We start from the raw sequence: 26,497 nt of genomic DNA on the forward strand, positions 1-26,497 counted from the left end.
CCTGCGCAACAGTGGATAGTATTCGACTTGGAAATAAGAGGTATGTTTTGATCGGACGTTGCTATTTTTGGTTGCAGAAACCCAGATATCAATATATAAGTGAATAGATCCATTGCAGAATATTCCGCATGAAGTAACCCGAAATTAACTTCCTCCAAACGCAGAAGATAAGTGGTATTATCAATCGCGGCCTAGATTGTAACGTTAATCCGACTTTAGATGGACCCCAAGCTCGCTGTGATGGCCTTGTCATAGCCACTAATCAGTCTGCATGCTGGTAGTTCAATATTTTTTTTAGTTTCAAGTAAGATACGAAAGGCTTTGACAGCCAAGCAAAAAACGCAAGTAAACGTTAGTAGGAGTTCTTGAAGATTATACAAATTAGTTATACATGTCCGCTAGGTGCCCCAGCATCACAAATCACATCAGCCAACATGTCTTTAGTTGCCTATGCAAGCAGTGACGATAGTGATTCCGAAGAAACTTCTACTAGTGTTGCACCGGAGAGCAAACCGAGTAGAGGGCTATTTTCAGTTTTACCAGCACCTAAAAAGGCAACGTCAAGTGCACTTCGAAGTGAAGAGCCAAGCGGGCAGGCAAAGTCCAGCATCTCATCCAGGGCCACTTCAGTCCAGGATGGCCCGGAACCGCAGCCTCAAAAGGGGGGCTTACTTTTCGAATTGCCCAAACCGAAGAAACGTACAGAGCCTGTCAAAATTACTATACCGAAGATCCAAAGAGATAATGTAAGTTAACGAAATCTAAGCTTCAATTTCTGCTTCACCAAATGGCATTAACCTAATAATATAACTACCGGTATTAATATGCTTCTAAATGTGTCTAGTCGGATTCCGATGACGACGAACCAAAAAGGAAAAGGTTATCACAACCACAGGTAATGAAACGACTCCCACTTGTCATGCAAGTAATCTTGAAGATGCAGTGTATACATATTATGTTACCTAAAGATGTTACAACCTACTTCTATATTTGGGGATTTCATTTAGCGACATGCAACAACAATCATGCTCCTCAAAATGATGTAAGGTAATCTATGAGCAAAGGCTATCTGTTAGTATAATCTAGTACACTGTTTAATTTAATTTGCAAACATTTACCCCCAAACAGGGGTCTGGCACAGGCCTTTCCTCCCTCTTGCCTCAGCCCAGGAACATGAGCGTGAAGGCGATGAACAGACCGTTGATACCCTACACACTTACCAAGTCTGCGGAACCTAAAGGTCTCAAGGCTGCGGCACTTGCTAAGGGCTTTAGCTCCAGCGCCTCTCCATCGGCTATCAAGGCTGCTGCTAAATCCGCGGCCCTGCAGCTCGCCAGGCAAATAGCCGCCGAGGACCATGACGAGGAGGATGTGGCCCCAGAAAACTACTTCTCCCTCGGGGAGAGTACGGTGTCGCTCCCCGTCGCGGCAGCCCCCATCCCAGACCTCGAATCCCGGGCCCCTATGGTTACCCTTCCCTTCGTGCCTGGTGTCGACGAAGATGGTCAATCGGACGCCCCGCTGGACTTTGGCTCCGGCCAAGAGGGGCCTGGGGCCTGGGGCGGCCATCCCCCAGAGTACCCACAGCCATTAACGGATCCTGGAGCTCCGGTATGATAACTGTAGAATGCCTGCTGTACATGTCTGAGCTGATCTCCAATCTAAACTAAATGGGAACCTCTCTTACTTTCTAAATGTTTCCACATGGGACAGGGTTTTTATAACCAGCCGTACTACCCAGAAGCAAACCCAGAACAAGCGGATGATGATGAGGACGATGATGAGCCGGGATCCTCGGAAATGTTTGATGAGGAGGCAGTAAGTGCAACCTTTCTCCATTGTTTTGGTTTTGGGTTCTCTTGCATTAATGTACTTTTATACCCTTACGCCTGATTTCCACCAGGGACGTACACGCCGCGGAACGGCTGCGCTGCGGAACGGCTGCGAACTCTGCCCTGCGTCCATTTCCACCGGGCACGTAACGGCAGCGTAGCGAGCCAGCTGTATTCACACGAGATCACGCGATAATCCTAAACCTAATGTACTCACTTTCCACTTCTAAAACTACTGCAATTAAATGCCAGGCTTTGTCCTTTCTGACATTGTCCTTATAAAAAGGATGATTTATTTCATAAATTATTTTATGTTGCTCCACTTCGACAATCAGTCACTCGTCATCCATGTTGCCGACCCTCTGAGACCCTTTGATTGATTGGCTAGTGACCTGGTGCCACCGGTCATGACGTAATGTTGATGTGAAGTTGGGATAGGCTACATGAGCTGAGTATTGTGTTTTATTTTGAAAATTGACTAGATGCTCTTTAGGGGTGTAACGATACATCGATCTACATCGATATATCGATACATTGGCGAACGATCCAAATGCATCGATGCAACGCTCAAACATTGATGCATATCGCTGTATTATACGCTTTTATTTTGACTATCTCCTTGCGCGGGTTTTTGTGACACTATTTCCGGCCAAGCCGTTCATGTGCGTTACTGGTTCACCTGTTAAACGAGGCAATCATGAGCGCGAAGAGCACATGTTTGAATGGGAGGGTGTCTAGTTTGGCTTCTAGCAGCAGCACGGCTAATCCTACTAACGGCCAAGATGATGCCGAGGCTATTGTATCCCCTCTCGGATACAAATCAGCGGTGTGGAAATATTTCGGATTTCTGAAAAAAGACGGGTCAACGGACAAAACGCATGCTGTATGCAAAAAGTGCCGATCCAACATTAAATATTCGGGAAATACAACTAACCTGTCCGGGCACCTCAAAATGAAACACGGCATTGACCCCCATGAAGCACGCGGCAACGTCGTCGATGTGTCCGACGGCAGCTCGCCAGCCCTGAGCAGTTTTTTCCCACAAAAACTGAACCACAACTCCAAAAGAGCGATGAGTATCACAGCTGCCATTTCACATTTCATTTGCAAAGACATGAGGCCGTACTGTGTTGTCGAGAACGCCGGCTTTCGTGAGCAACTTCATACTCTGGAGCCAAAATATACAATCCCATCCCGACAGTATTTCAGTGAAACTTGCATACCGAAGCTATACAATCAAGGTAAAGACAACGTTAAACGTGAGTTGATGGAAGAAAAAAGAGTCGCTCTGACTACAGATGGCTGGACGTCCTGTACAACAGAAGCGTACGTAACCGTGACCAGCCACCATATTGACGCTGACTGGCAGATGAAGAATTTTGTTCTTCAGACTCGTGTTTGGAACGACTCTCACACGGGTGCAAATCTTGCGGCAGTTTTGAGAGAGGCATGTGAAGAGTGGAATATTCGCGACAAAAATCCCGCACTTGTCACAGATAACGCCAGCAATATGACGGTAGCCGGAGCAGAGGCGAAAATGTCACCTCACATCAAGCGCTTCGGGCATACAATTAATTTGGCCACACAGAGAGGCCTGTAATGTGCGGGTGCAACTCGTCTTTTGGGCAGAGTGAGACGAATCGTCACGTTTTTTCATCGGAGCACGGTAGCAACGGCAGTTTTAAAAGAGAAGAAAAAGTTGCTTGGAATCCCCATACACAAGCTTAAACAAGACGTGAGCACACGCTTGAATAGCTCATTTGAAATGCTCGAGCGATTTTTGGAGCAGCAGGCTGCTGTGTGTGCTTCACTTCTGGACAGGAAAATAAGGAAAGGTGTGAATGACATTCACACACTGTGAAAGTGACATCACTGCTGCAGAAGACATGGTTAAGCTCCTCAGACCAGTCAGAACCGCCACCACAATAATGTGTCAAGAGAAACAACCCACTTTTGTCGGTCATCGCTCCACTCAGAGCAAAGTTGCTGGTGCATTACCTTATCACAGAAGAAGACTCTGCTTTACTAGGAGAGATGAAGGAAACTATGTCCAGGGAGCTATCACAGCGCTACCAGGATGTGCAGCAGGTCCTCCACATGGCATCTGCTTTGGATGCAAGATTCAAGACTCTGCTCCTCCTCTTCTAAGTGAGGAGGAGAAAGAAGCGGCCTCCCAGAGCATCACATATGAGGCATCAGAGCTGTGGGACCAGAAAGTAAGCTAATATTTTTTGTCTATTATAGTTATGTTTTGATGATACACTTAAAAATATAAATATATTTAAAATATATTCATAAATCTTGCCTTTTCTTATTGTTAAAATGCTTCCCATTTAATTGTGTGTGTGTGTGTGTGTGTGTGTGATCATGATCATCTACAGGATGACACTTTGACAAATGTCGAGGAGAACATACCTCCTCCCTCATCTGCTGACCAAACTGATGATGAGAGTGACTTGGAGCCAACCCCTGAGACATCCCAGGCTCAAGAACAAGGTGTGTGTGTTTTTCCTGCATGTGGAAAGTGTTATTGACTTAGTGTATGAATGAGTTTATAGGGTTAAGTGTTTGAAGTGCAATAAAAATAGATTTCTTCTGAATTAATTTAGTCTTTTGTTCTGTGTCATTTTAGAATATTTTCCAGCTCCCAAAAAGTCGAAGGCATTTCAGGACATCTTTGGCGATACGTTCGGCACTGCTGACCCAAGGCAAAAGACCTCCAGAGACCTAGTCCATGCAGAAGTTGCCAAGTATAAAGACACTGACCCTTTGCCCCTGGAAGGTAATGTGTTGGAGTGGTGGAAAACACATCAGACTGAGTTTCCCCTCCTGGCAAACCATGCCAAAACCTACCTGTGCATTCCTGGTACTATTGTACCTTCAGAACGTGTTTTCAGCACTGCTGGAGACATTGTCCGCTCTGAACGCAGTGTTTTGTCCGCAGAGCATGTTGACCAGTTGGTTTTTTTAAAGAAAAACCTCCCAAAGGACACTGGAGGAAATATTTGATTATTATATTATTGATTGTTTTGGTGAAATGGTTACTAATACATTTGTTCTGAAAGAAATACATTTGTTCTGAAAGCTATTACAGGCTCTTAAGTTAAGCTTTTTTTTTGAAGAAAAACCTCCCAAAGGACAGTGGAAGACGTATTTGATTATTATATTATTTATTGTTATGGTGAAATGGTTACAAATACATTTGTTCTGAAAGCGATTACAGGCTCTTAAGTTAAGCTCTTAAATGTATGGTTTTTGTTTAACATCTGGAAGAGCAAAGCAATAAAATGTTTAAATTATAATTACATTTTTTTTGTGAGTTGATGTGAATGTAACAGGTTGTGTTAAATGGGCATATGATATCGTCTCATATCGATCGCAGGCCACTGAATCGAAATCGTATCGCGGCAGACTTTTGATATCGGCAAATATCGTATCGTTGTCCAATGAATCAATTTAATATCGTATCGTGATTAAACCAGAGATTTACACCCCTAATGCTCTATGGCTTTTACTTTTTCACTTCCTGCCCGGCTCGATCTGCTCTGTTGAAATTGACGCGGTTCAGCACTGGCCCGCGTCAAAAATAGAAGTGCTGCGGAATGATAGCGCTGCGGCGCGGCGTGCCGCTCCTGGGACGCTGCTGAGCTGTTCCGCAGCGCGCCCGGTGGGGATGGTTTCATTGATTAGAGTGGCAGCGATCAGCAGCGGTGACCGCGGCGCAGCTGTTCCGCGGCGCTTACGTCCCCGGTGGAAATGAGGCTTTATTGAAAGACTGTCGAGTTGTAATTGTCTATTGAAGAAGGGTAATGCTTATTTAAGCCTCATTTTTTGTTTTTCCCTTTTAAAATCTTTTTCCCGCGACAGTTCATGAGGCTTCAGGGGAAACGCAACCGGGGCAAAGAGGAAATAAAGTTTCTGGAGATCAAAGGCGATGACCAGTTGAGTGGCAACCAGCAGTGGATGACCAAGAACGTTAGTGAGGAAAAACAAGAGCGCAAGTCCTTCAGCAAGGTGAGTTGTGACGCTAACACATGCTCATCTTCCTCCAATATCAGCCTGCACTGGATGTTTTGATAGATGAATCACAAATCATCATAACATTTTCTTTGTTGGATTTAGTGGTCGGGACATAAGGGCTAGGCAACTTCTTTTTTAGAGTTTTAATATATGCAATTTCAGGAAATGTAATGGAGGGGATTGTTATGAGGTCAGAGGAGATAATTCAGAGATTTTTGTACATATTCTATAAAAAGGAAAATGTTCAGAATGCAATGCACAACGCATCAACCACACAAGTCATCCAAATGTATCGCATCCACTACTGCAGGAACAAATAGTGGATGAGTAGGTCAATCGAACATGCCGATATAACATTTACTATAGAATCGCCATTGCATGTCAGTAAGCCCAGCTATAACAAAATCTAATATCACAATTCTCCTTACCCAATGTCCAAATAGAAACAAATAATACAATCCATTCTTTAAAAAAGTGATAGGGCAAAAATCGGCCACTCTCAAAAGTGTGAACATGTCCCCAGTGTAGATGTCAGATGAAAACGAGTCACCATTTTTGCAGGGTTTAGATGCTGTAAGGTTTTGTTTTGCTATTGTTTGTCAAACATGATTATTGGTTGTAAATGTGTAATTGTTGTCTTATTTGTTTATCTGATCTTATTGACTGTGCATTTAATTCGTTCATTTGTTTTCAGAAAAAGGGAGACCAACCTACAGGACAGCAGAGACGAAAGCACCAGATTACATATCTTATTCACCAGGTAAGTCCTTCTGCGCTGCTATTGCTACTGCTGCCACCTTTATGAGGGATATGTATGATAGATAGATAGCATAGCAAGTATTGTCAAGATGCAAACCAATTATTGGTGGTTTTAAAAATGATAATAAAGTGAAAACACTTTGGTATACAGACAGGCGTAAAATTAGGAATTTAAGTATTTATGTAACAATTGCAATAAATCTGTTCTAAAGTCATTCGTCTTATATTCTAAAGAATTTTTTGGAGATTTTTCCTTAGAATCATTTTGAAAGTACTAAATCTTAACCTTTTGAATCCTAACCTTCTGTCTCTTATCTGTAGGCAAAAGAACGGGAGCTGGAATTGAAGAATAACTGGGCCGAAAACAAGCTAACGCGCCGGCAGACCCAGGCGAAATATGGCTTCTAAGCAGCTGTATTCTTGACAATCTGGGCCCTGCTGAAGCATTTTTGGCAGAAGCATTGACCGTAGATATAAAGCTTTCCAGTGTTTTTTCACCCGAGCAAAGGTGTTCTTCAACTGTTGCTTGGGATGAAATATTTGTCTCATAAAACAGACCTCTCCATTTTTTTCCCCCCTTGTGTCCATCTTGTGTTTCAAATTGTTCATATTGGGATTTTTTTGTTTAACTGTATTCTAACATAATGTTTGGCTCGTGCATTTCAGCAAAAGCTGTCCTGTGTCTACCCCTTTACAGCTTCTGATAAGAGTCAACATATTTCCTAAGATTAAACAAGTGCTTCATAACTATTCGTCTAGCCAGTAAATGCTAATGTGACACCCTCACCCTAACCCATTCAATTTCTATGAGGTAGTTTAGAATATATCTTTATTATATTTATCATCTACCATTGATCATGCTCTGATTTAGTCCACTTTAACTCATCCCATAGCATTAGTGACATGTTGCATCTTCACCCTAAATTGGTATTAATGTAATAAAGATTATTTTTGCAGGGGATTTTCTTTCCTTTGACTCCCATTTACCACTTAAGACACTGACCACTCAATTGTCACATTGGAGCAAAGCAGTATGGGATTTCAGTGCTGATGTTATCTCAATGACTTTGGGGCCAGCTTTTATAAACAAACTCAAAAGTTTTGATGAAATTAATAATTTTATAATTGTCAAACCATAATGTACAAGAAAAATATATTTAAACACAAACAAGTCAAACATACCAATGCTGGAACTGGAATACTTTTGAATATGTCTGAGCATGTGAAAGTATAATCATTTTTTAACCGAATGCCAGTATTTACATTTTACATTTGTGATGCAGCCACTAAGTGGCACTAGAACTGCATGTCCATCTTTACGTTGACAAGGAAATTAGAGAATAAAGATAGCTAGGGGCCGAAGAGTTTTATTTTGTGGTATTCTTTGGTGAGGGGAGACCAAAAGACTTGCTATGAGTTCATAAAGGTAATACTCAAGGCCTTTGGTTTTGAATTTAAGTATTTTTATTCCTGAAATTAATCAGCCAAGTGAAGAGATTTCTTGGCGATGATTGCAGACATGTTCGGTATAAAGTATAATAAAAAAAATCAAAAGACACTAAATTGATCTTGCATTCTTTATTCACATCGATGTCCCCAGATCATGATCCACTACTTCTCTATTAACATGATAATCCTTTCTTTTAGTGGACTATTAATTCACAGTCCATCTTTCGGGTGGTTTTCTGTTGGTGGTCCTGCTTTGTCTTCAGAAGGCCAGGTCCCTGGAGGAGCAGAAGACTCCACATCAGGAGAGGTCCAAACATCAGAAGCTTCCAACGCTGGAGCGGCCGTTTCAGAACTAGCCTCCATTGTAATAGAAACAGCATTTTCTTGCCTCAACCTTTTCTGCTCCCTTGCAGATGGGTCTTCGTAGGGCAGAACCGACATTGGGATACGCACAGTGTTTATTCCATTCACCTGAAAAGGAAGGAAAAAAAACGTCTTGATCCCAGTTTATATTTGATCCAACTATTGGACTTTACTATGACCAACATCCTCTAATGAAACAAGAATTATAAGCACATTTATGATAAAAAAGCAAATCAGACATGCATACAACTTGTTGTCTACACACTATAATATAGTATTGAGTAAGGTTTTTAAAAGATCCCCGAGATATGTCTTACCGTAACCTCACACCAGTATTCTCCTACATCCTTGATTGGCTCCTCTGGAAGTGTCAACGCATGGAGTGGCACAATAACTCCCAACTGAATAGAAAGGTCACAATTTTGAATAATCCGGCGATTAAAGAAATATATTTGGTCTAATATCACCCTGAAAAGAAATCAGAAATACCTTCCGGGCAAATTGCCTGCAGGCAATCTCTTTCGTGAGTGTATACTCATTCGAGGGCCATTTATTAATCTTCAACTGTGAAGATTTCAGGAGGTCCACAGTCTGTAAATAAATAAAGAATACTTTTAAAGGTCCCATGGCATGAACATTTCCCTTTCTGAGGTTTTCTAACATTAATATGAGTTCCCCTAGCCTACCTATTCTCCCCAGTAGCTAGAAATTTTGTTGGGTGTAAAATGAGCACGAGGCATTCTGATCCGCCAAAGCTCAGACGCGCCATTTTGGAATTGTCCCGGTATGTCATCATAAGGGCAGATGCCACCTCCCCTTTCTCTGTCTTGCCAGCCCAGAGAATTTGTTCCGCCAACAATGAGCTACGACCATGCAAGCGCCACATGTGTGTGTGTGTGTGTGATAACACACACTGTAACGCAAGTGTTGTACACTTCTTTGTTATTTGGATAGCCGTTCTGCTGTTGGTGTTATGGCGCATAACACGTTGGTTCTTTGACGTCTCTGGTATTGCCACAACGAGGCTGTAGTTGGGGTTATCTCAGCCATGGTTGAGATAGAATTGGGGAAAAGGAACTTTGGCTTTGACTCCCTGAAGTACATGAACTGCGACATGGAGGAGAAAGGGATTGTTGCCTGCGATTGTCTCCCACCGGAGCCCCGCTTCGTGCTGCAGAGGGACCATCGCCTCGGCGCTGCCCGCTGCCTGCTGCCGAGGCGGTGGTCCCTCGGCAGCAGGCAGCGGTCGTTTGAGATTCATAATATCGTCTGGAGGCGCACACAGCTTTTGGCCGTGATAATATATATGATATAGATAGCTATGTATAATATGATACTATTTAGATATAGAGCTCCAGGACTCCCGTCGGAGCACCCGGAGTGTTCTAGAATATATACAGAACACGGCCAAAGGATGTGTGCACCTCGCCAGTGGATACATCCACTGTAAACAGAGCACATGGTACCGTGGCCGCAAGCTGCTCAGGGCCACACCCCCGCCCTCCTCTTTGACCCGCCTCTCTCCTCATTTGCATTAAAGCTACAGACACCGAAACGGCGCGTTTAGGGCAAGCTAAATGTGCGACTGGCTCGTAGTGGCTGTAATTCTGCACCACGGCTGAATTTCGGGAACGTCTTCAAATACTGTGTTAGGGGCCCACTAATATCTATATTAAAGCATCCATAAAGTAGAATGCCAAAGGACCTTTAAGGCAAACGAATAGTGATGACTAGAGACCTCAAAAAACAATGAAAGGATATATGAAAAAGGAGGTAAAACACTTACAAGTTGTCCTGTGCGTGTTTGGATTCTATCCTCTGGCTTCCCTTCATGCAAAAGCTGTGGATGAAAGATGTTTGAATAAGTTAAGGGCATATTCATAACGAAAACAGGTTCAAATAACACATTGTCATTTTACCAAGTGATTTGAAGCAAGACGCATACCCGTATTTCCTCGGCGAACATCTGTTTGTTTTCTGGTGATGAATAAACCGCGAGACCTTGAGCCAGCAGTTTATTTCTGCCAACAGATTTTTTCACACACACTGTGTCTCCTCGTCCCCCAAGCTCTGTGAAAAACAAGCACATCGACCATTAACGTCCTTATTGAAAGTCCCTGATAAAATGAGTGACCAGACACATGATCGGCAGCATTTGGGATACTGACTTTCAACCGTTTGTGTCAGAATCAGCTCCATGTTCTTCTCTTTCGGCACTAGTTTGGTGTCCTCCACTAATCTGTAAATCCTGTGTCTTCGTGGATGGAGTCTGGGGGCCCGACCTACTTTGGCCAGCGGGACTTGCCACCAACGCTCCACCACAACTGTATTCTATGGGAAAGTATGCATGTACATACAATATACTGTTAACAATACACACTTATTATAAACGTGGTGCACGCAACCATCACCACAAGCATTGAGCCCAAGTGGGGACTAGAACGCGTACAGATATTTGGTGACCATTTGGCAGTGCATAAACTTGTGCATTAACTTGCTTCAGCCATTTCTGTGCACCATATTTAAGGATCGGTCAGTTATCAAGCAATGCACGAACCTTGCATGTTGTCTGGGAGAAACACCTGAAATGAGACGTCACTACCTCCTGAAGGACACGGCGGCTGGATCCCCACATGCTTACAAGCAAAGACCCGGCCACGTTCACAAATGAATATAAAAGAAACCACTTGCGACTAGATACAACTTTGGTAACGACGCTCTTGAAGGTTATGTAGTTATATGTCTTAATCACATTACTAGTATTCCGTATTAAAGAAAACAATGCGGCTTTACAGACCGCTGACAGCAATACGACGATATAAGGCGCGAGTATAGAAGAAGGACCCTTAACTCACCCTTGCCCTTAACAGGCACCTTTGCAAGTGCCTGAAACTATTAAATATTATGTATTTACAAATTCTCATAATTGGCACCAATGGTTTGTAAATATATTGGATAAATAAATGTAAACCAATGTATTCATTGATTAAATGTTTTGTTTGTTCAATTTATTTATTAACAGACACGCACGCACACACACACACACACACACACACACACACACACACACACAAAGACAAAGCTATCCCAATATTCATGTTCAGCCCATCGTCACAATAGAATGAGAATTTCTTCCGCTGTGGGTACCAGATCGACTCAGCTGCCAGATCGACTCGGGGTCCTGCGCTTACAGATGACGTATCGACACTTGACTTATCGACACAAGCCAACGGACAAAACCGGGTTCCCCTTTGTTACGTATTTTAGGAACACAAGCTGTATTTCCCTCACTTAACCAATAGGGGGTAGGACCAAATATATAAGCCGTAAATACTACACATAGCCACAAGGGAAAGCAGGACATTACTGAAGGCTACAATAGATACTTTAGCCACAGAGGGCAGCATCACAGACCAGGCGAGGAAAACCGAGGATTACGTCACACCGGTTTCTCTCCGAGTCTTCCGGTCCTCGCTGAGTCCATAAAGAAGACCACCTGGCCACGAAACCTTTAGAACTCTCCCGGCAGCGATTACCATACGTGGGTTTGTGGTTAGGATCAGCTAGGAGAACACTCTCGCACGTGCTAAGGCACATCTCCAATCTCTCTTTACTTCAGAGCATCAGTTTACCATACCGAAAATACTTTATACAAATAAAGTCTCGTTAAAGCTATTCCTTTGGATTCGACCCCTCTTTCCAAGAAAAACATTGCAATTTGGTGACCCCGACGTGATTGGAAAGTTCCGGACCGAGACTTGCGACCGCGGGGCCGTCGGGAGCAGTACAAGCTACTTACAGGCGCCACAAGAAAGGTAAACAGAACCTGTTGTCAATGACTAAACTCTGTATAGTTAGATTAGTAACATTAGGTGAATAGCTTGTACTGCCTTCGACTGGTTGCGGGGACGTGTAATCTCGGACTGGTTTAAATTCATACAGCCGGTTAGACAAACGGCCTAGGATACGCTAACAGATTGAAATTGAATAACGAGCTCACGAAGTAAAGGGCTCGGAGTGTGTTTTATATGGGTTTGTAGATAGACTGTATCCAATCCTGATTAGATCTAAATGTTTGTACCAACGTGGGAGACGTATTACCTGTGGTTAAGTGTTATTTATTTGGTGATAAGCTTCGAGTTCAGCCGGGCCACCATAAGGTATATTTATTACCGGCCATAAACTTCCGAACTCTTACGGCGGGGCGAGGAAAGGTCAGGTTTTTAACGTTAATCTAGCTTAGTTGCATATTGAACCGGACGGAGGCTTGGCCGGCGTTAGCCAAGGAGTTCAAATCTAATTGATTCCTCACAGCCCGGTTCATGTAACATCTAATGTGCAATTTTGGTTAGTATAAAACGCAGCCGTAGAGGTAGCACTTACGCAGTACAACCCATCTGCTATCAAGTCCCTCGCTAACCCGCCGTGGGGACAAACTTGCTGGAATCTCATACTTCTTATAGAGATCCAAAACTAGTTTGTTTCTGCAGCATTTTGGATGTACCACGTGGTGTACGATTTAAAGGGACAACGCGTCTTGGAAACGTGCGTTTCCTTTGTTCGTACCTCCACAGTCTTTGTAGTCGGAGCCCTTTCTGAAACAAACGCCATTGCTCAAGAGCAACAGGGGGCCTCGACTTAAGTGTTACATCCTCTCTCTCTCTCTCTCTCTCTCTCTCTCTCTCTCTCTCTCTCTCTCTCTCCCCCTCTCTCTCTCCCCCTCTCTCTCTCCCCCTCTCTCTCCCCCTCTCTCTCTCCCCCTCTCTCTCTTCCCCCTCTCTCTCTTCCCCCTCTCTCTCTCTTCTCTCTCTCTCTCTCTCTCTCTCTCTCTCTCTCTCTCTCTCTCTCTCTCTCTCGCGCGCGCAAGTCGGTAGGGGATTGGTCAGTCTTTTGTTAAAGACTGCATAACCTCTGACCTAAGCAAAAACAGATCTCATAAGACAGACAAAGGCCTGGTTTTTCTAATATTAAGGGCGGATACTTATGGGGAAGACCTAAAAGTAGTTATCCATCTATCAGGAGTTGCATGCGGGCCCAATAAATTTCCATCTAGAGAGACGTATGATTCCTTAGGAGCGCCACATCTCTCACCACCCCCGGTAGTGCACCCAAATGGAGGGACGCACAAAGAATATTGGGAGCACCAGATGGGTCCGTGGCCAGAGCATTGGCTGGACTGCAATCCCTCAAGTTGGAGTTGGCCGAGAACTCCGGTATTGGTGACCCAATAGCTGGATGGATGGAGAACCTGTTTGGTAGGTGGAGAGGTATGATCCAGTCAGTACTCATCGCGGGAATAATGGCAGTAGCCGTGTTAACTGTTATCAGCTGCTGTTGTATTCCCTGCGCACGAGGACTACTGAATCGGCTGATCACCACAGCAGTGGGCGCTACACAAGTGCCAGGCGACATTCATGCTTACGTAGGAATCAGATATAATCAGTTGAACTTAAATGACATACCACCTGAGGAACCCGAACCTATCCAGTTACAATATATAGAATAAAATGCCACCATTTGTAGCACCTGTGTCTAAGATAATCAATATCCTGGATTTACTTGAATAATTAATTATTGAACCACCAAGACGAGTTGTGTTTGTTATAATATAGTATTGTTTGGTTGCGAGTACAACTCGTTATTTCTGAATCGCTGCATTGATAATGGTACTGTTGATCTTCCTTGAGACGATTGTTTTACAGGCCACCTGTTGCTGACACGACGACGGAGAACTTGTGAGGAGGCTCCCATGGTGTAGGAGTAACCTCTCTGAGATGAGCCCTTGACAAGGAGGGACGAGTCTTGGGTTCATGAATTACAGACCCGACGGCGACAGAAAGATCACTTGAACTCCCCAAATCCATGCCCAAACCACCCACAGGAACCGGCACACCAATACACGAAGATCACCTGAACCCCCAAATCCATGCCCAAACCACCCACAGGAACCGGCGCACCAATACACGAAGATCACCTGAACCCCCAAATCCATTTTAGTCTATCAATCATTTTGTAATTTTAAAATTGTGTTATGACCATCAATTTTTACGTTACTTTCGCACCTGTTGAATATTTTATGACCTTGTAGCACATGACCAAAAGTATTAGCTCAGGATTTCTATTGATAGTTTTGTTTGTGTGCTGTTTGGCCATGTGATTGTATGATAACAAGATTCATGTTCATTGTTGTATTGTTAAATAATGACCTGTATTTTCAACAAGACCCACAACGTGAATGCCGTCTCAGTATTATGGGGACGCGTAGTGGTTTTTCCCCTCTCTTCAAGAGGTTCTTCCATGACGGTTGATGGTGTTGATGATAGATTCTACTTTGACTATGTTTTCGGTGTGGTAAATGGTGTTTATAATTTAAAATATTATTGTATGGTCATCTAAGATGACCAAGGAGGGACTGTTACGTATTTTAGGAACACAAGCTGTATTTCCCTCACTTAACCAATAGGGGGTAGGACCAAATATATAAGCCGTAAATACTACACATAGCCACAAGGGAAAGCAGGACATTACTGAAGGCTACAATAGATACTTTAGCCACAGAGGGCAGCATCACAGACCAGGCGAGGAAAACCGAGGATTACGTCACACCGGTTTCTCTCCGAGTCTTCCGGTCCTCGCTGAGTCCATAAAGAAGACCACCTGGCCACGAAACCTTTAGAACTCTCCCGGCAGCGATTACCATACGTGGGTTTGTGGTTAGGATCAGCTAGGAGAACACTCTCGCACGTGCTAAGGCACATCTCCAATCTCTCTTTACTTCAGAGCATCAGTTTACCATACCGAAAATACTTTATACAAATAAAGTCTCGTTAAAGCTATTCCTTTGGATTCGACCCCTCTTTCCAAGAAAAACATTGCACCTTCATCTCCATTACAGCGCTTTTCTGCGGTACTGAGGACAGCGACTCAGTAGCCTACCTGTGTGGCTCTTGTGTCGCTGTCTCTCTCTCCATTCATTTACCCAGCACGGCGTGCAGGGAACTTTTCAAAATTATTGAACTGTTTCTTATAAATTCAGAATGACAGAAGAACTGTATGGACATGAAATATCAGCAGCATTGAATCTGACACAGCTGCTAAACACAAACAGCAGGAAAACAATAAAAAAATAAATGAATAACATATCTAACCATATAAACAACAGCATAACAATCCGAGATAACTGATAAATAATCACAAATGCACACAATTCAATTCAAACTTGATTGTGGGACTTGGGGCTGACAGCAGGAGACGGCGGGGTTTCGTGCTGAACACAGCAAGAATTTCTTGATATTCCAGTGAATCAGTCAATTCCCTTTCAAATGAAAGCAGTGACAACGAGTTCAGTCTGTCTGTCAACATTGTTGCCCTGGTGCCTGTTTTTATCCGATTGACAGCTGAAAAGAGTCTCCACAGTACTTGTCGTCATGGGCAATGTGAGGAGGCTGTTCGTGTTGGGGAAAATATCACGGGGGCATGCGTCGAGCACTTCTACGAGTGTTTCTTTTTTCTCGTTCATGGTCTTGTTGGCCTTTGCTTTTCTTTTAAGCTGCTGCACAAACACAGTGTGCTCTGCGTCTTCCACCAGAATGGAAAAGTGTGCAGGCGGGCCGGATGAGGGCCTTGTCACCAAAGGTGTCTGACCGTGGCAGGCAGGCAGCGGCGGCTCTCATAAAGCCGTATGTGTCGGGCTTGAAATTAATGTTCAGCTCCATCTTCTGCTTGTCCAGTATGTCATTCCATAATTTAATTTTTGTTTGTTTTGTTTGTTTTGCTGTACAGGTGATGATTTGCCCAGTAGAATCAACGTGCGTATTGCAGCCTGTGGGCAGGCAGTCCACACGTGGGGTAGAAGCCGCTGATTGGCTGAGAAAATTTTACTCAACGCTTTCCTCAGGCTGCTTATCGGATGAACCGCTAGAATGAAAATCACTCACTACTCACTATAGGCCTGGGTCAAAATTGGCGGGCCCGGAGGCCCAATGGTAGCACCGCGGGTGCATTGGAAACACGTCTAAAAGCACTGATGAATGCATATGTAACCCAGTTCCTGTTAGGAACTCTTATTCTGAAGGAGTAGAACGGTTTTGTCTGCGTGTGGGTCGCTGTTTTGACTCTGTGTTGTGAGCGCTGGAATTAAAGTGATTGCCCCGTTCAGTGAGTGGAGTTAACCGATTCTTCTTTTATATATTACCCAAGTATAGGTAACAATAAAACGCTTGGTTACACATATATTTTTGTTTTCACATATGTTAAAGTAATTATCACCTACAAAACTAATCCTATATTGATGAAAGCCCCCCCCCGCTAACGTTTATTAGCTCACGTTAGCCATCAATCTAAAGCCACAAATATTATCTGATCAATCTTTGTACATTAGATTATTATTCATAGATTAGAAAACAAAAGGAGATCGTTAATACTTGGGAATAAAATGGGAATTAATGAAGACTAATTAATGAAGACATTTAAAAGACAGTGTTTACAGGAAGTGCGTCATTATTGTGCATCTAGGACCCCGAGTCGATCTGGCAGACGAGTCGATCTGGTACCCAAACCGCCATACAAATTATTATTCTTACGAGACAAACCACGCCCCCTGGTGCCAGTGTCCAAGCAGTTCAGCAGAAGGAGGCATCCGCCGTATAATAACGTCACAATCACAAGAAGCCAGCATAGGTTGGTGAGGTAGAAAGCAAAATGGTAGACATTCTTTTGGCAGTATCCATCCTCGGCGTCTGAGTAGCTGGGGGGGTAAATAGCATAGACCCACAGGGTGCCTATAGAGGGACAGAGACATGCAGCTTTCATAAGGATGGAGGAGGATAGTGTGTGCACTCACTTTGTCTGTTGATTTATAAATTGGTCTTTGATTTATGCTTTCCAGAGTTAGCTGTGTTAGATCATCCAGTATATGAATAATAAATAGATTGCTAAGTGGGATTTAATGGTCCCTAATTCCTAATTAGGGACCATTAAACCTCAGGTTTGTGACCTCATCTCTTATTACCAATAGCAACCAATCCTCTGATCCTCTCACCTGCCAGAAACCAACAGGTGTTAAAGATGTGCAGAAGGCTGATGCAGGCAGAGGTCAGGATGCTGACCACACCCTGCTTCCTTGGGCTTTGGATGTAGCTTAGGGCCAGCAAGAGAAGACTGCTGACCCCCAGCACCATCAGGTAGATGGGAATGTAGGGCTGGGCAGGACAGCTGTTTAAATGGATGGTCCCTGAATGAGTATTGTGAGATATCAGAACATTATTATTATTACGATGAGGATTCTGTTAGGGACTTTATTGAAATACTATTGGTTTCATTATATCATTATCACGATTTATTGTATGAAAAGTGCATCTAATAGGGCTGAACTAGTTGATGATTTGTTTTATGGTCAATTCAAATCTATTAAATACCTTCCCACATTTTTCTAAATAAATGGCCTCTCTTCTCCTTTGCCCTAATTACAAAATCGTTTTTATTTTTTTTATTTCATTATTTCATGAATCGTTGAGTCGAAGTAAAAGAGCTGAAATAATTTCAAATATTTATTACCATTTACTAGTATGACTCTAAAGTGATTTACTGACCGTCTAAATTTTAAAAGTTTGCTTTTTCTAATCATAAATCAGAAGTTTGGAATTTTTCACTTCAGCACAATGAACCTACCTAGTCCAATGGCGAAGACCATTATCATCCATATAATAAGATTCAGTACAACTGCGTAAAGGAGGCAGAGGAGAAGGTGTTCAAGGACGTGCACAACATTAAAGGCATACTGATCAACAGAGAAGTATAGACAAACATGAGCAAGTTACGGAGGAGTACACCAACCTATCACTGAAAGCAACAGAGGTCCTTGGGGCTCGTTCTCCATGTTCCGTACTTCACACCTGTTGAGGGAGAATGAGGCATGAGATTTATCATTAGAATGATTCCAAAAGAGAAAATACAATTTGATAATCCTACAGTGCGTACTTTCTCCGGAAATTCCTCTTGGCTTTACGGTTGTGCAGAGAGAATTAAGGGGCTCTCTGTCTAAACAGGATGTTAAGACATTTCCCCTAATGACAAGTCATTTCAACATCTCCTAGAACTATATTACAGCATGACTTTGTGTATTTTTGTGTGAGTGTGCGTGTGTGTGTGTGTGTGCGTGCATGTGTGTGTGTGTGTGTGTGTGTGTGTGTGTGTGCGTGAATTTCATTGTTTTCATATTTTTTGAAAAGTGTAAAATAACATAAATAAATGACACAGCCTAACCTACTATTTATATATATTTAGTTTTGATTTTCTTTTATTCAGTTGTTGTATTCAGAGTCTTAAAATGTTAGATAACATGGACTCTACAAATACAAATATACAGTTGAATAAAAATGTCCTGATATTTAATAGGCCATCTCAAAGCTGCATTCAAATCTTGAATGTGTTGGAGGCCATGTTGTCAGGCTTCAGTTGAAGTCAATAATCATTTGAATAATGGGGGATGCTGGGTAGTCCATTATGATGACTCCAAAGCGGTGGTCCTTCCCCGTTTTGCCAGTCAAGTAGTCGTACAGTTGGGCATTGATGCGCTGGGCCACGGCACTGGGATAGGCGAAGACCCCAGTCCCACTAGTGTAGGTGAGAAACATCTGGGCCATGTTTCCTACTGGGGCCAATTCCAGATGTTTGTGAACACTCTGCCACTTCTTCGGCACTTGCAGTAAGGAGGGTACCTATAAAGGGGGGCAGTGACTAGAATGAGTGGTGAAGGGTGACTAGTGAGGGTAAAGGGGGATTAAAGTGAAACAAATAACAAAATGAAACTGCATGGCCACCTCTCTTAAAACATATGTGATTGCAGTGGCTTATTTCTAATTAATGACAAATTGGTTCCACCTTGGTAGAAATAATATGAGCCCATCAGATTGTATTTCATACCTTCCAGTCATCAGCTATGTCAAGGGAACCGTAGCGCATTCCCAGGTCCGGTCCATGGAAGTCTTGCAGGATGATGAGCTTCCCCCGGGCCTGCCCCATGGTTGGCATGAGCCGGCTGTGCCACAGCATGTCCCAGCTGGCGTAGCGGTGGACGTAGCTCACCACGGCACCGTAGATGTCATACGTCTCGCTCAACTCCTCCTTCACACGCATCAGCACGGTCTCGCTGGGATACTCGTCCAGGAAGTCCACCACGCCTTGCAGGACATGGCCGAAGTGGGCCCTCTGGTAGGACACACCGTGGTGGATGGTGAGGTTACCCTTCACGTGGCGCACGCGGACATCAAGGAAGCGCACTCCGGCACGGAGCTGGGACCCAAGGCTCCAGGACTGGCATTCGGCGAGAGCTCCTCCAAACACAGCCATGGTGTTGTGGGTGCCCGGCATGGTGACCTCGGAGAGGAGTGAGCTGTCGGGGAGGCCGGACATCCAGGAAGGGTTGAGGAACTCTGGGTGGGGCGTGTCATCGTAGACAGGTCCTTGAATGGCACCACCAGTCGGGCAAACGACTCTAATGAATTGAAGAAATTAGGGGGCTTTTTCTTTTTTTTTTCTGGAGAATGCAAAAGCTTTTACTTCTTGTTTTCATTGAATATTCGCCCAGATTGAAATCAAAGAAGCTTATCTTGTATGAATTGTACTTTCATGAAATGTACTTTCTCCAGCTTATAAAACAGAAACATTAACCTATAAAATACACTTTATCATTCTATAGCAAAATCTAGCACCCATTTAATGACAAGCAACACTACTCACTATTAGTTTAAAACAAGTATTAACTATTATAACCTTACTCACCCGGCAATGAGAAACAGCTGTACTAGTGTCTGATACATTTCTGCAGAACCTGGTTTGACGCCCGTAATCAGGTCTAGATTTCCAGCATCTGTACTCCAGAACAAAAAGTCTGGTTAACATTGACTTGACCTGGGGTTAAAGCCACTAGTTATCAACAGAAATGAAAGGAATTTATTATTTATGAACCAACTTATTGTACTTTTAACAATCTCGTTTTCTCTAAAACTATTATACATTTACATAACGTCCACAGGCCATAAAAGTAAAAACACGAAAATAAATAAAGCACGGCAGCTCATAAGCAAATTCAGGCCAGGCTGGACTCGGCTCACCCCTCTGGGTGCATTTCAATAGAAGGCTTAACCTTTCTAATCCCCCCAAAGATTAGACCCAAAACATGTGTTTGCGACATTGCCTTTAGCTTTCGGAGTGTTGTTTACCTGAAACCAAATAACTGAAGAGTTCAGGCGACCAGGCAGTCGTAAGAATGAAGGTGGACAGAGAAGGCAGCAACAGATGGAGAGAGAGAGCGAGTGGTCACAGCCTAACAGACAGAGGAAGGGAACCGACCAGAGATTATACTGTACACTCTGTAGCACATGGAGGACCCACTGGGTTGTGACGTGTACGTTTGGTTGGGGCACGTGTGTTTGTGTGTGTTTGTGTGTGAGTGGATTCTTAGTGTGTGTGTGTGTGTGTGTGTGTGGTTTCTGAGTGTGAGTGTGCGTGTGTGTGTGTGGGTGGGTGGGGGTGAGTTTGTTTAAGTACACATTAGTTCATGGAGATTGGGGGGATTTTAATTTGATTGCATTCGATATATCTTGATTGCATTGTTTATTTCAATGGCATAGCAAACAGACAATACGTCCAACAAACTGTCCTTATCGTTATGAAAAATATGCTGGTGACCAAATACCAACGGGTGAAAGGTCAAATACTATTGAAGATGTAGAGGCCTGGAAAGTTCCACAGGTGATCCCTTTCCCATCAATTATCTTATCAGGAAGAGAAAGATAAACATTACATGATGTTGTATTGATCTTATTACGCAAACAGTCCCATTAATTCTCAACTTAACACTACTTGAGTTGAGTTGAGGTTAATATTGTATAATATCTTTCTGCTGTCTCTGAATATGATCGTTAACTTTTACGATTATATTCACAGACAGCAGAAAAATATTTGATTGGGTTTTATCAATTTGTAATTTGATGTGTAAATTGTAATTTTTCACCATTCTGAAACATTCGCTCCTCTACACTATGTCTGTTATAGAAACTTGGTCATGCGGCATTTGAGTAGTGCTCCACCTTCTTATTCTGAATCATCGATTTTGGAGAGTCTGTTAAATTACTAAATATTGATTAAAATGACAATTGCAAGCCAGTATTTAAGTGCACGTGTGCAGTGTGTTAATGGGAGTGCACTGGGAGTGCAGGTGTGGGTAGTCTTATGTTGTTGGAAGCCTCTGCAGATGTTTCCCCACTTTCACTCCCAAGAGGCAATCACTTCAACAAAAGCTTATCTGCAGAGCTATATTTATCTCGACATGGTTACATGGTTAATAACATTGTTATTTCAACAGGTTGTCCTTAGCACTGCAAATGGAACCATCGTCATATCAGTATAGATCATTTCAAGTTTTTCGTGAACCATATTAGATTAAATTCTGTAAACAAGTGCATAAAATTAGAAAAATTGCAAACTAGTTTTATATTATTTATTTGTATTTCAGTATGTTTGTAGGAAATTATGATTATAATGGTTTTGTATCAGAATTTGATCATTTGTTAAATGTTATATTTGGACCCTTAAACGTTTTGCATATAAATAAATCCAAAAAATGTATGATAAAAACAACAACTGAATCGATGCATGCAAAGGTCCTGCGGAAAATCGATTTGTAATTTAAAAAAAAACAACCATTTGCACCTCGTTGATTGCTTATTCTAAAATTATTCACCTTTACAACCAAGAATGGCTACATTTCTAATGAATATTCCTCTGCGGTTGAAAATGTTGCTGTGGAACTTCCTAAATTGTCCGCATTGACCATCCATTGTTTCTGTATTGCTCTCATGGACCTATTCTGCTCTCCGTCACATAGGAGCATGCACCGGATCAACACACAGCTGACGACAGCAACTAGTCACTTTTGCCAGATTCAAGATTCACATCCTGCAGGATAAACCAGGTTTACAATGTTGTCATGCTCTCAATGGCCTTTCTATTCGTGTTATAAATAAGATACTATCATTGCGTATTTTCTTTTAACCAACACCGACTAGGAGGGTTTGGCTATGAACAAAACAACCAAAACGATTTGCCCTGCCCCGCCCTGCCCTCAGCTGGTGTTTCTAAAACCGAAGCGGACCGTGGTGTTTAACCAACAATAGCGCTCCCTTTCGTAGACGACCTTCCTCGCTAGCCAATCAACGCTCGTCAAATACAAACCACTTCCCCGTTCTTATGCCCTTATCTGGAACAGAGGGGCTGTCCTTATTTGACTAAAGAGGAAAATGGTGGAAGGAGAGGTCTGACATCCATGTAGACAGAATAACCTCAATTGTTTCCTCTCAGGTAAGGCAAAGTATATAGTATCAGTCAGTTAGCGTGTGTTAGACGAGAGCATTTATCATTCTGCGTTTCAGTTGACTGCGATTAAACGTGGTTTGAACATGGTTTGAACAGATGAAAGAGAAAGGAAGTCCAATGATTGATTGTTGTATTGTTAAGAATCAGGGAATTACATCAGTCTCATCAAAACAAATAATTGCACTGCTATGTGACTATATTTAATAATTCCATGTGGATATGTCTATGAAAGGGGAAATCCAACCTATACAAATATGTGTTTATCCTCCACGTTACTGTAAAGACTAGGCCTAAGACCTAAGACACACCCACTCTTCTTTAAGCTATTTTTCCTGTGAAGAAGGATATGATACTGGTGATTAAGATCATAGAAATGAATTGATACAAAGGGTTTCATTCCATGTAAGTGGGTGTGATCATATCTTGCCTCATAAAATAAAGTGCCACTGCTACTTAGGGACATCTACAATTATTAATAACATGGTCATATATTTTTCATAAGAGATGACTAATTCCATGGAATAAAAAATTGACAACTGTGTGTTAGCCCAAACATTTGTTTTATGTTGCGGGGAATTAAGATGTAAGTGGAGACGTGGCCATATGGTGGACTTACAGGCTCCTCTTACATACATGTTGATGGCGCTGCACATTGAGAGCCACCCCACCCACCATCTGAGCTCGGCTTCCCTTGGTTACCCACTGACGCTAACGCAGCAATGACAACAAACATTTAACCAAGCCCCTCGGATCTTACTCATTGCTCTGTTAAAAGACACCTTTCACACAATCCTAGACTATTATAACTGCTGATAATGTCATATATTTTTTTAATAATAACTGTAGGACCTATAGGGTCTAATTAGTGAAGCTCCAGCTTGACGCTCCAGCTCCGTGTTTCCCCTCGGCACATACCTTGTCCAATATCCACAAAAAGAATCCAAGGGACCACGACGTGAAGTTTGATAGGTTTACTTCTCAAAGGCAAAATACAAAAATCTTTTTCCACAATATGAGGTTATAATAAAATGAGAGCGAGAGAGGTGAGGGAGAGAGAGGATTAAAAACTGTGGCTCAACGCTTGTTAATCCTGACTGTCTGTCTCACGTCGTTAACACAATAAATTTTCCCCTCACGCTTCAAAATAAAGTAATTGAATGTGCGCATGCACCAAAAATAATGCAATTGAATATCAAAATAAAATTCTATGTAGGCCTATTCCGAATTACCACACCTGACTGTTATATTATTCACTCATTAAAATCCAATTATCATAAATTATTAACTTAAAAATAACAAATAGGCATTTAGGCTCCTACAATAATAAAAAGATCAAGATGGACTTTAATGTTAGATAAAACCACTGTGTTTCTGTGTTTCCATCTACTGTCTCACCACATTTCTAGATCTCAAAGTACAGAACAGCCACCCAGCCGTGAAGCAGGAGTCATGGCGGACGCAGCTCAGGTGAAGAAGACGGTGGTCAAGGTGCTGTGCTGCGTGGAGAAGGTCTCGTCATTTGCCTCCTCCGTCGATCCTATCTGCGGCATCATCTCCCCCCTGGTGGGGCTGCTGCGCAAGGGCCTCCAGGAGGACGAGGCCCACGCCCTGGACAAGGACTTCCAGGCGCTGCACTGCAAGATGGAGGACATCTCGGCCAAGAACCAGCAGTGCCTGCAGAAGATCCGGATCGACGAGGTCAACGAGACCTACGGCAAGTACGAGGAGTACATCAAGCACCAGTACGCCGCCTTCGGCAACATGGTGACCCGGGTGAAGAAGGACCCGGACGCCGCCGACCTCCACATGAGCACCTTCGAGAGGATCTATGAGCGGGACAAGGCGGACATGAGCCTGGACGTCTACTACCGCGGCGTGATGGGGAAGGGCTCCGTGTTCGGCCAGCCCCTCCTGCTGGTGTACTTGGACCACTGCGGACGCGACCGCACCGTGATGGAGCAGCGCTGCCTCTACCTGCGCCTCCTCTTCCACATGGGCCTCATCGCGCTCATGGCCTACACGGCGGTGACGGAGGATGACGAGGAGGAAGTGGCCGAGAAGTGGGCCAAGAGGGTGCAGGAGATCCAGAGCAAGATGGAGGAGGTGCTGAGTCAATGCAAGGACAAGAGCCCCCCCTAGGTTCTGGGAGGGGAGGTCGGAGGGGAGATGGGAGATTGGTGGTAGGGAGGGTAGGAGGGTTGGGGGGAGGGATACGATATTGTCCATATCAATATGGAAGCACTTCAGGTGGGGTGGGGTCATTTTAATCCCTGAATCCACTCTCGACCAATCCAAAGATTTGCAATCATGCCGGGAATATTTTAGAGATTTATTCGTATAGTCAGGATGCCTGCCAATATTCTAATGTTTTTGTTATTTTGGTTGACACATCGATGCTGTGTGAGATATTTTGTTTAAATGGAGACCATGCTTTTTTGCATTAGCTGTCTAAATAAACGCTGCTGTTATGTGTCAAATGTTTCTTTTTAAAAGGTTTTTTACTTTTACGCTTTGATATTCTTTTATCATTGGGGGAGATGGGAGGTTTAAAAACTCTGAACAGCACATCATCACACCATGTAATTCACACCACCTAATTAATTACAGTAGTCCTTGGAGACGGCGGCGCGCACAGACGCAGCGGCTCACAGCTGTCCCTACTTGTGCCTTTTTTTGTGTGTTGTACGTTCGTTTACTTTCTCTACTGAACACTACAGTCGTTTAGACTCACTGAATATCGGTTTGTAAAGCAAACCTTTACAAGCGCCCGTCAATTTATCAATTTATCACATTTATCTTTTCGGTTTTTCCGGTAAATCGGTTGCAAATTGGTTGCCATGGCGGCGCACACAGCGTTTACTTTCTCTACTGAACACTACAGTCGTCTGGACTTACTCGATATCGGTTTCCAGCTGCAGATGACCATCTCCAGTGACTTTCATCGCACTCATAACATTCCTGACGAGATAGCGAGACCAGCTGGATCTCCGTGGATTGTTATCGGGTCTGGCAGGCGACGCAGACGGCGACGCGAGAGAAAACAAAGACAGTTTTGAAAACAAAGACAGACAAGTTTTGAGAAAGTGGTTTTGAGACACATCAAAGCCTGTCTCCCCCCCACCCTGGACACACACCAGTTTGCATACCGGAATAACAGATCCACAGACGACGCAATAGCCATCGCTCTTCACTCAGCGCTGAGCCACCTGGAGAAAATGGGGAGCTACGTCAGGATGCTCTTCATTGACTTCAGCTCAGCTTTTAACACTATAATACCAGACATTCTGATCCCCAAGTTAATCAACCTGGGGCTCCCACCACCCACCTGCTCCTGGATAAAAGACTTTTTGGTCAACCGACCCCAGCAGGTGAAACTGGGTCCTCACCTCTCCTCCTCCCGCACTCTCAGCACTGGCTCTCCTCAGGGCTGTGTGCTGAGCCCACTACTCTATTCCCTCTACACATCCGACTGCAGTCCCACCCACCCAGAGAACATCATTGTCAAATTCGCTGATGACAGAAAGGTGGTGGGCCTTATAACAGGGGGAAACGAGGCGGCCTAGAGATGAGGTCCTGAAACTTGGTGAGTGGTGTGTATCTAACAACCTGGCACTGAACATCACCAAGACCAAGGAACTCATCCTGGACTTCCGACGGAACAGAGCCGCCCCTGCCCCCCTGTACATCAACGGTGAAGG

General features: G+C 43.4%; 4 protein-coding genes across 6 annotated transcripts; 2 read left to right on the forward strand and 2 right to left on the reverse strand.

Moving 5' to 3' along the window:
- The first annotated feature begins 28 nt into the window (after window positions 1–28).
- prcc (proline rich mitotic checkpoint control factor) lies at window positions 29–8,133 on the forward strand. 3 transcript variants are annotated; one of them, XM_079749696.1, is made up of 7 exons: window positions 29–746; window positions 845–895; window positions 1,129–1,611; window positions 1,714–1,818; window positions 5,700–5,846; window positions 6,547–6,612; window positions 6,933–8,133. In XM_079749696.1, the coding sequence occupies exons 1-7, from the start codon at window positions 435–437 to the stop codon at window positions 7,017–7,019; spliced, it is 1,251 nt and encodes a 416-aa protein (XP_079605822.1). In that variant the 5' UTR covers window positions 29–434; the 3' UTR covers window positions 7,020–8,133. The 3 variants fall into 3 exon arrangements, 1 of the variants encoding a protein (XP_079605822.1); XR_013812342.1 differs by lacking the exons at window positions 5,700–5,846; window positions 6,547–6,612; window positions 6,933–8,133 and adding exons at window positions 1,904–4,328; window positions 4,465–4,494; XR_013812343.1 differs by lacking the exons at window positions 5,700–5,846; window positions 6,547–6,612; window positions 6,933–8,133 and adding exons at window positions 1,904–4,048; window positions 4,214–4,328.
- Window positions 8,134–8,241: 108 nt separating this feature from the next.
- On the reverse strand, window positions 8,242–11,227 carry mrpl9 (mitochondrial ribosomal protein L9). Its single transcript, XM_079749697.1, has 7 exons — window positions 10,981–11,227; window positions 10,592–10,754; window positions 10,369–10,493; window positions 10,210–10,263; window positions 8,913–9,014; window positions 8,741–8,824; window positions 8,242–8,531 (listed from the first exon to the last, which is right to left on the reverse strand). Exons 1-7 carry the CDS (start codon window positions 11,056–11,058, stop codon window positions 8,271–8,273), a joined length of 867 nt encoding a protein of 288 aa, XP_079605823.1. The 5' UTR covers window positions 11,059–11,227; the 3' UTR covers window positions 8,242–8,270.
- A 7,647-nt stretch (window positions 11,228–18,874) lies between these two features.
- LOC307084659 (1-phosphatidylinositol phosphodiesterase) lies at window positions 18,875–20,242 on the reverse strand (the record flags this gene model as incomplete). The annotated part of the gene is made up of 3 exons (XM_079749132.1): window positions 18,875–19,141; window positions 19,347–19,917; window positions 20,205–20,242. 3 exons carry the CDS (start codon window positions 20,240–20,242, stop codon window positions 18,875–18,877), a joined length of 876 nt encoding a protein of 291 aa, XP_079605258.1.
- Window positions 20,243–22,714: 2,472 nt separating this feature from the next.
- LOC307084996 (protein rapunzel-like) lies at window positions 22,715–24,967 on the forward strand. The gene is made up of 2 exons (XM_079749583.1): window positions 22,715–22,784; window positions 24,206–24,967. Exon 2 carries the CDS (start codon window positions 24,249–24,251, stop codon window positions 24,936–24,938), a length of 690 nt encoding a protein of 229 aa, XP_079605709.1. The 5' UTR covers window positions 22,715–22,784; window positions 24,206–24,248; the 3' UTR covers window positions 24,939–24,967.
- Window positions 24,968–26,497: the final 1,530 nt, after the last annotated feature.

The sequence above is a fragment of the Pollachius pollachius genome, assembly GCF_949987615.1.
Source record: "Pollachius pollachius genome assembly, chromosome: 13".
Lineage (NCBI taxonomy): Eukaryota > Metazoa > Chordata > Actinopteri > Gadiformes > Gadidae > Pollachius > Pollachius pollachius.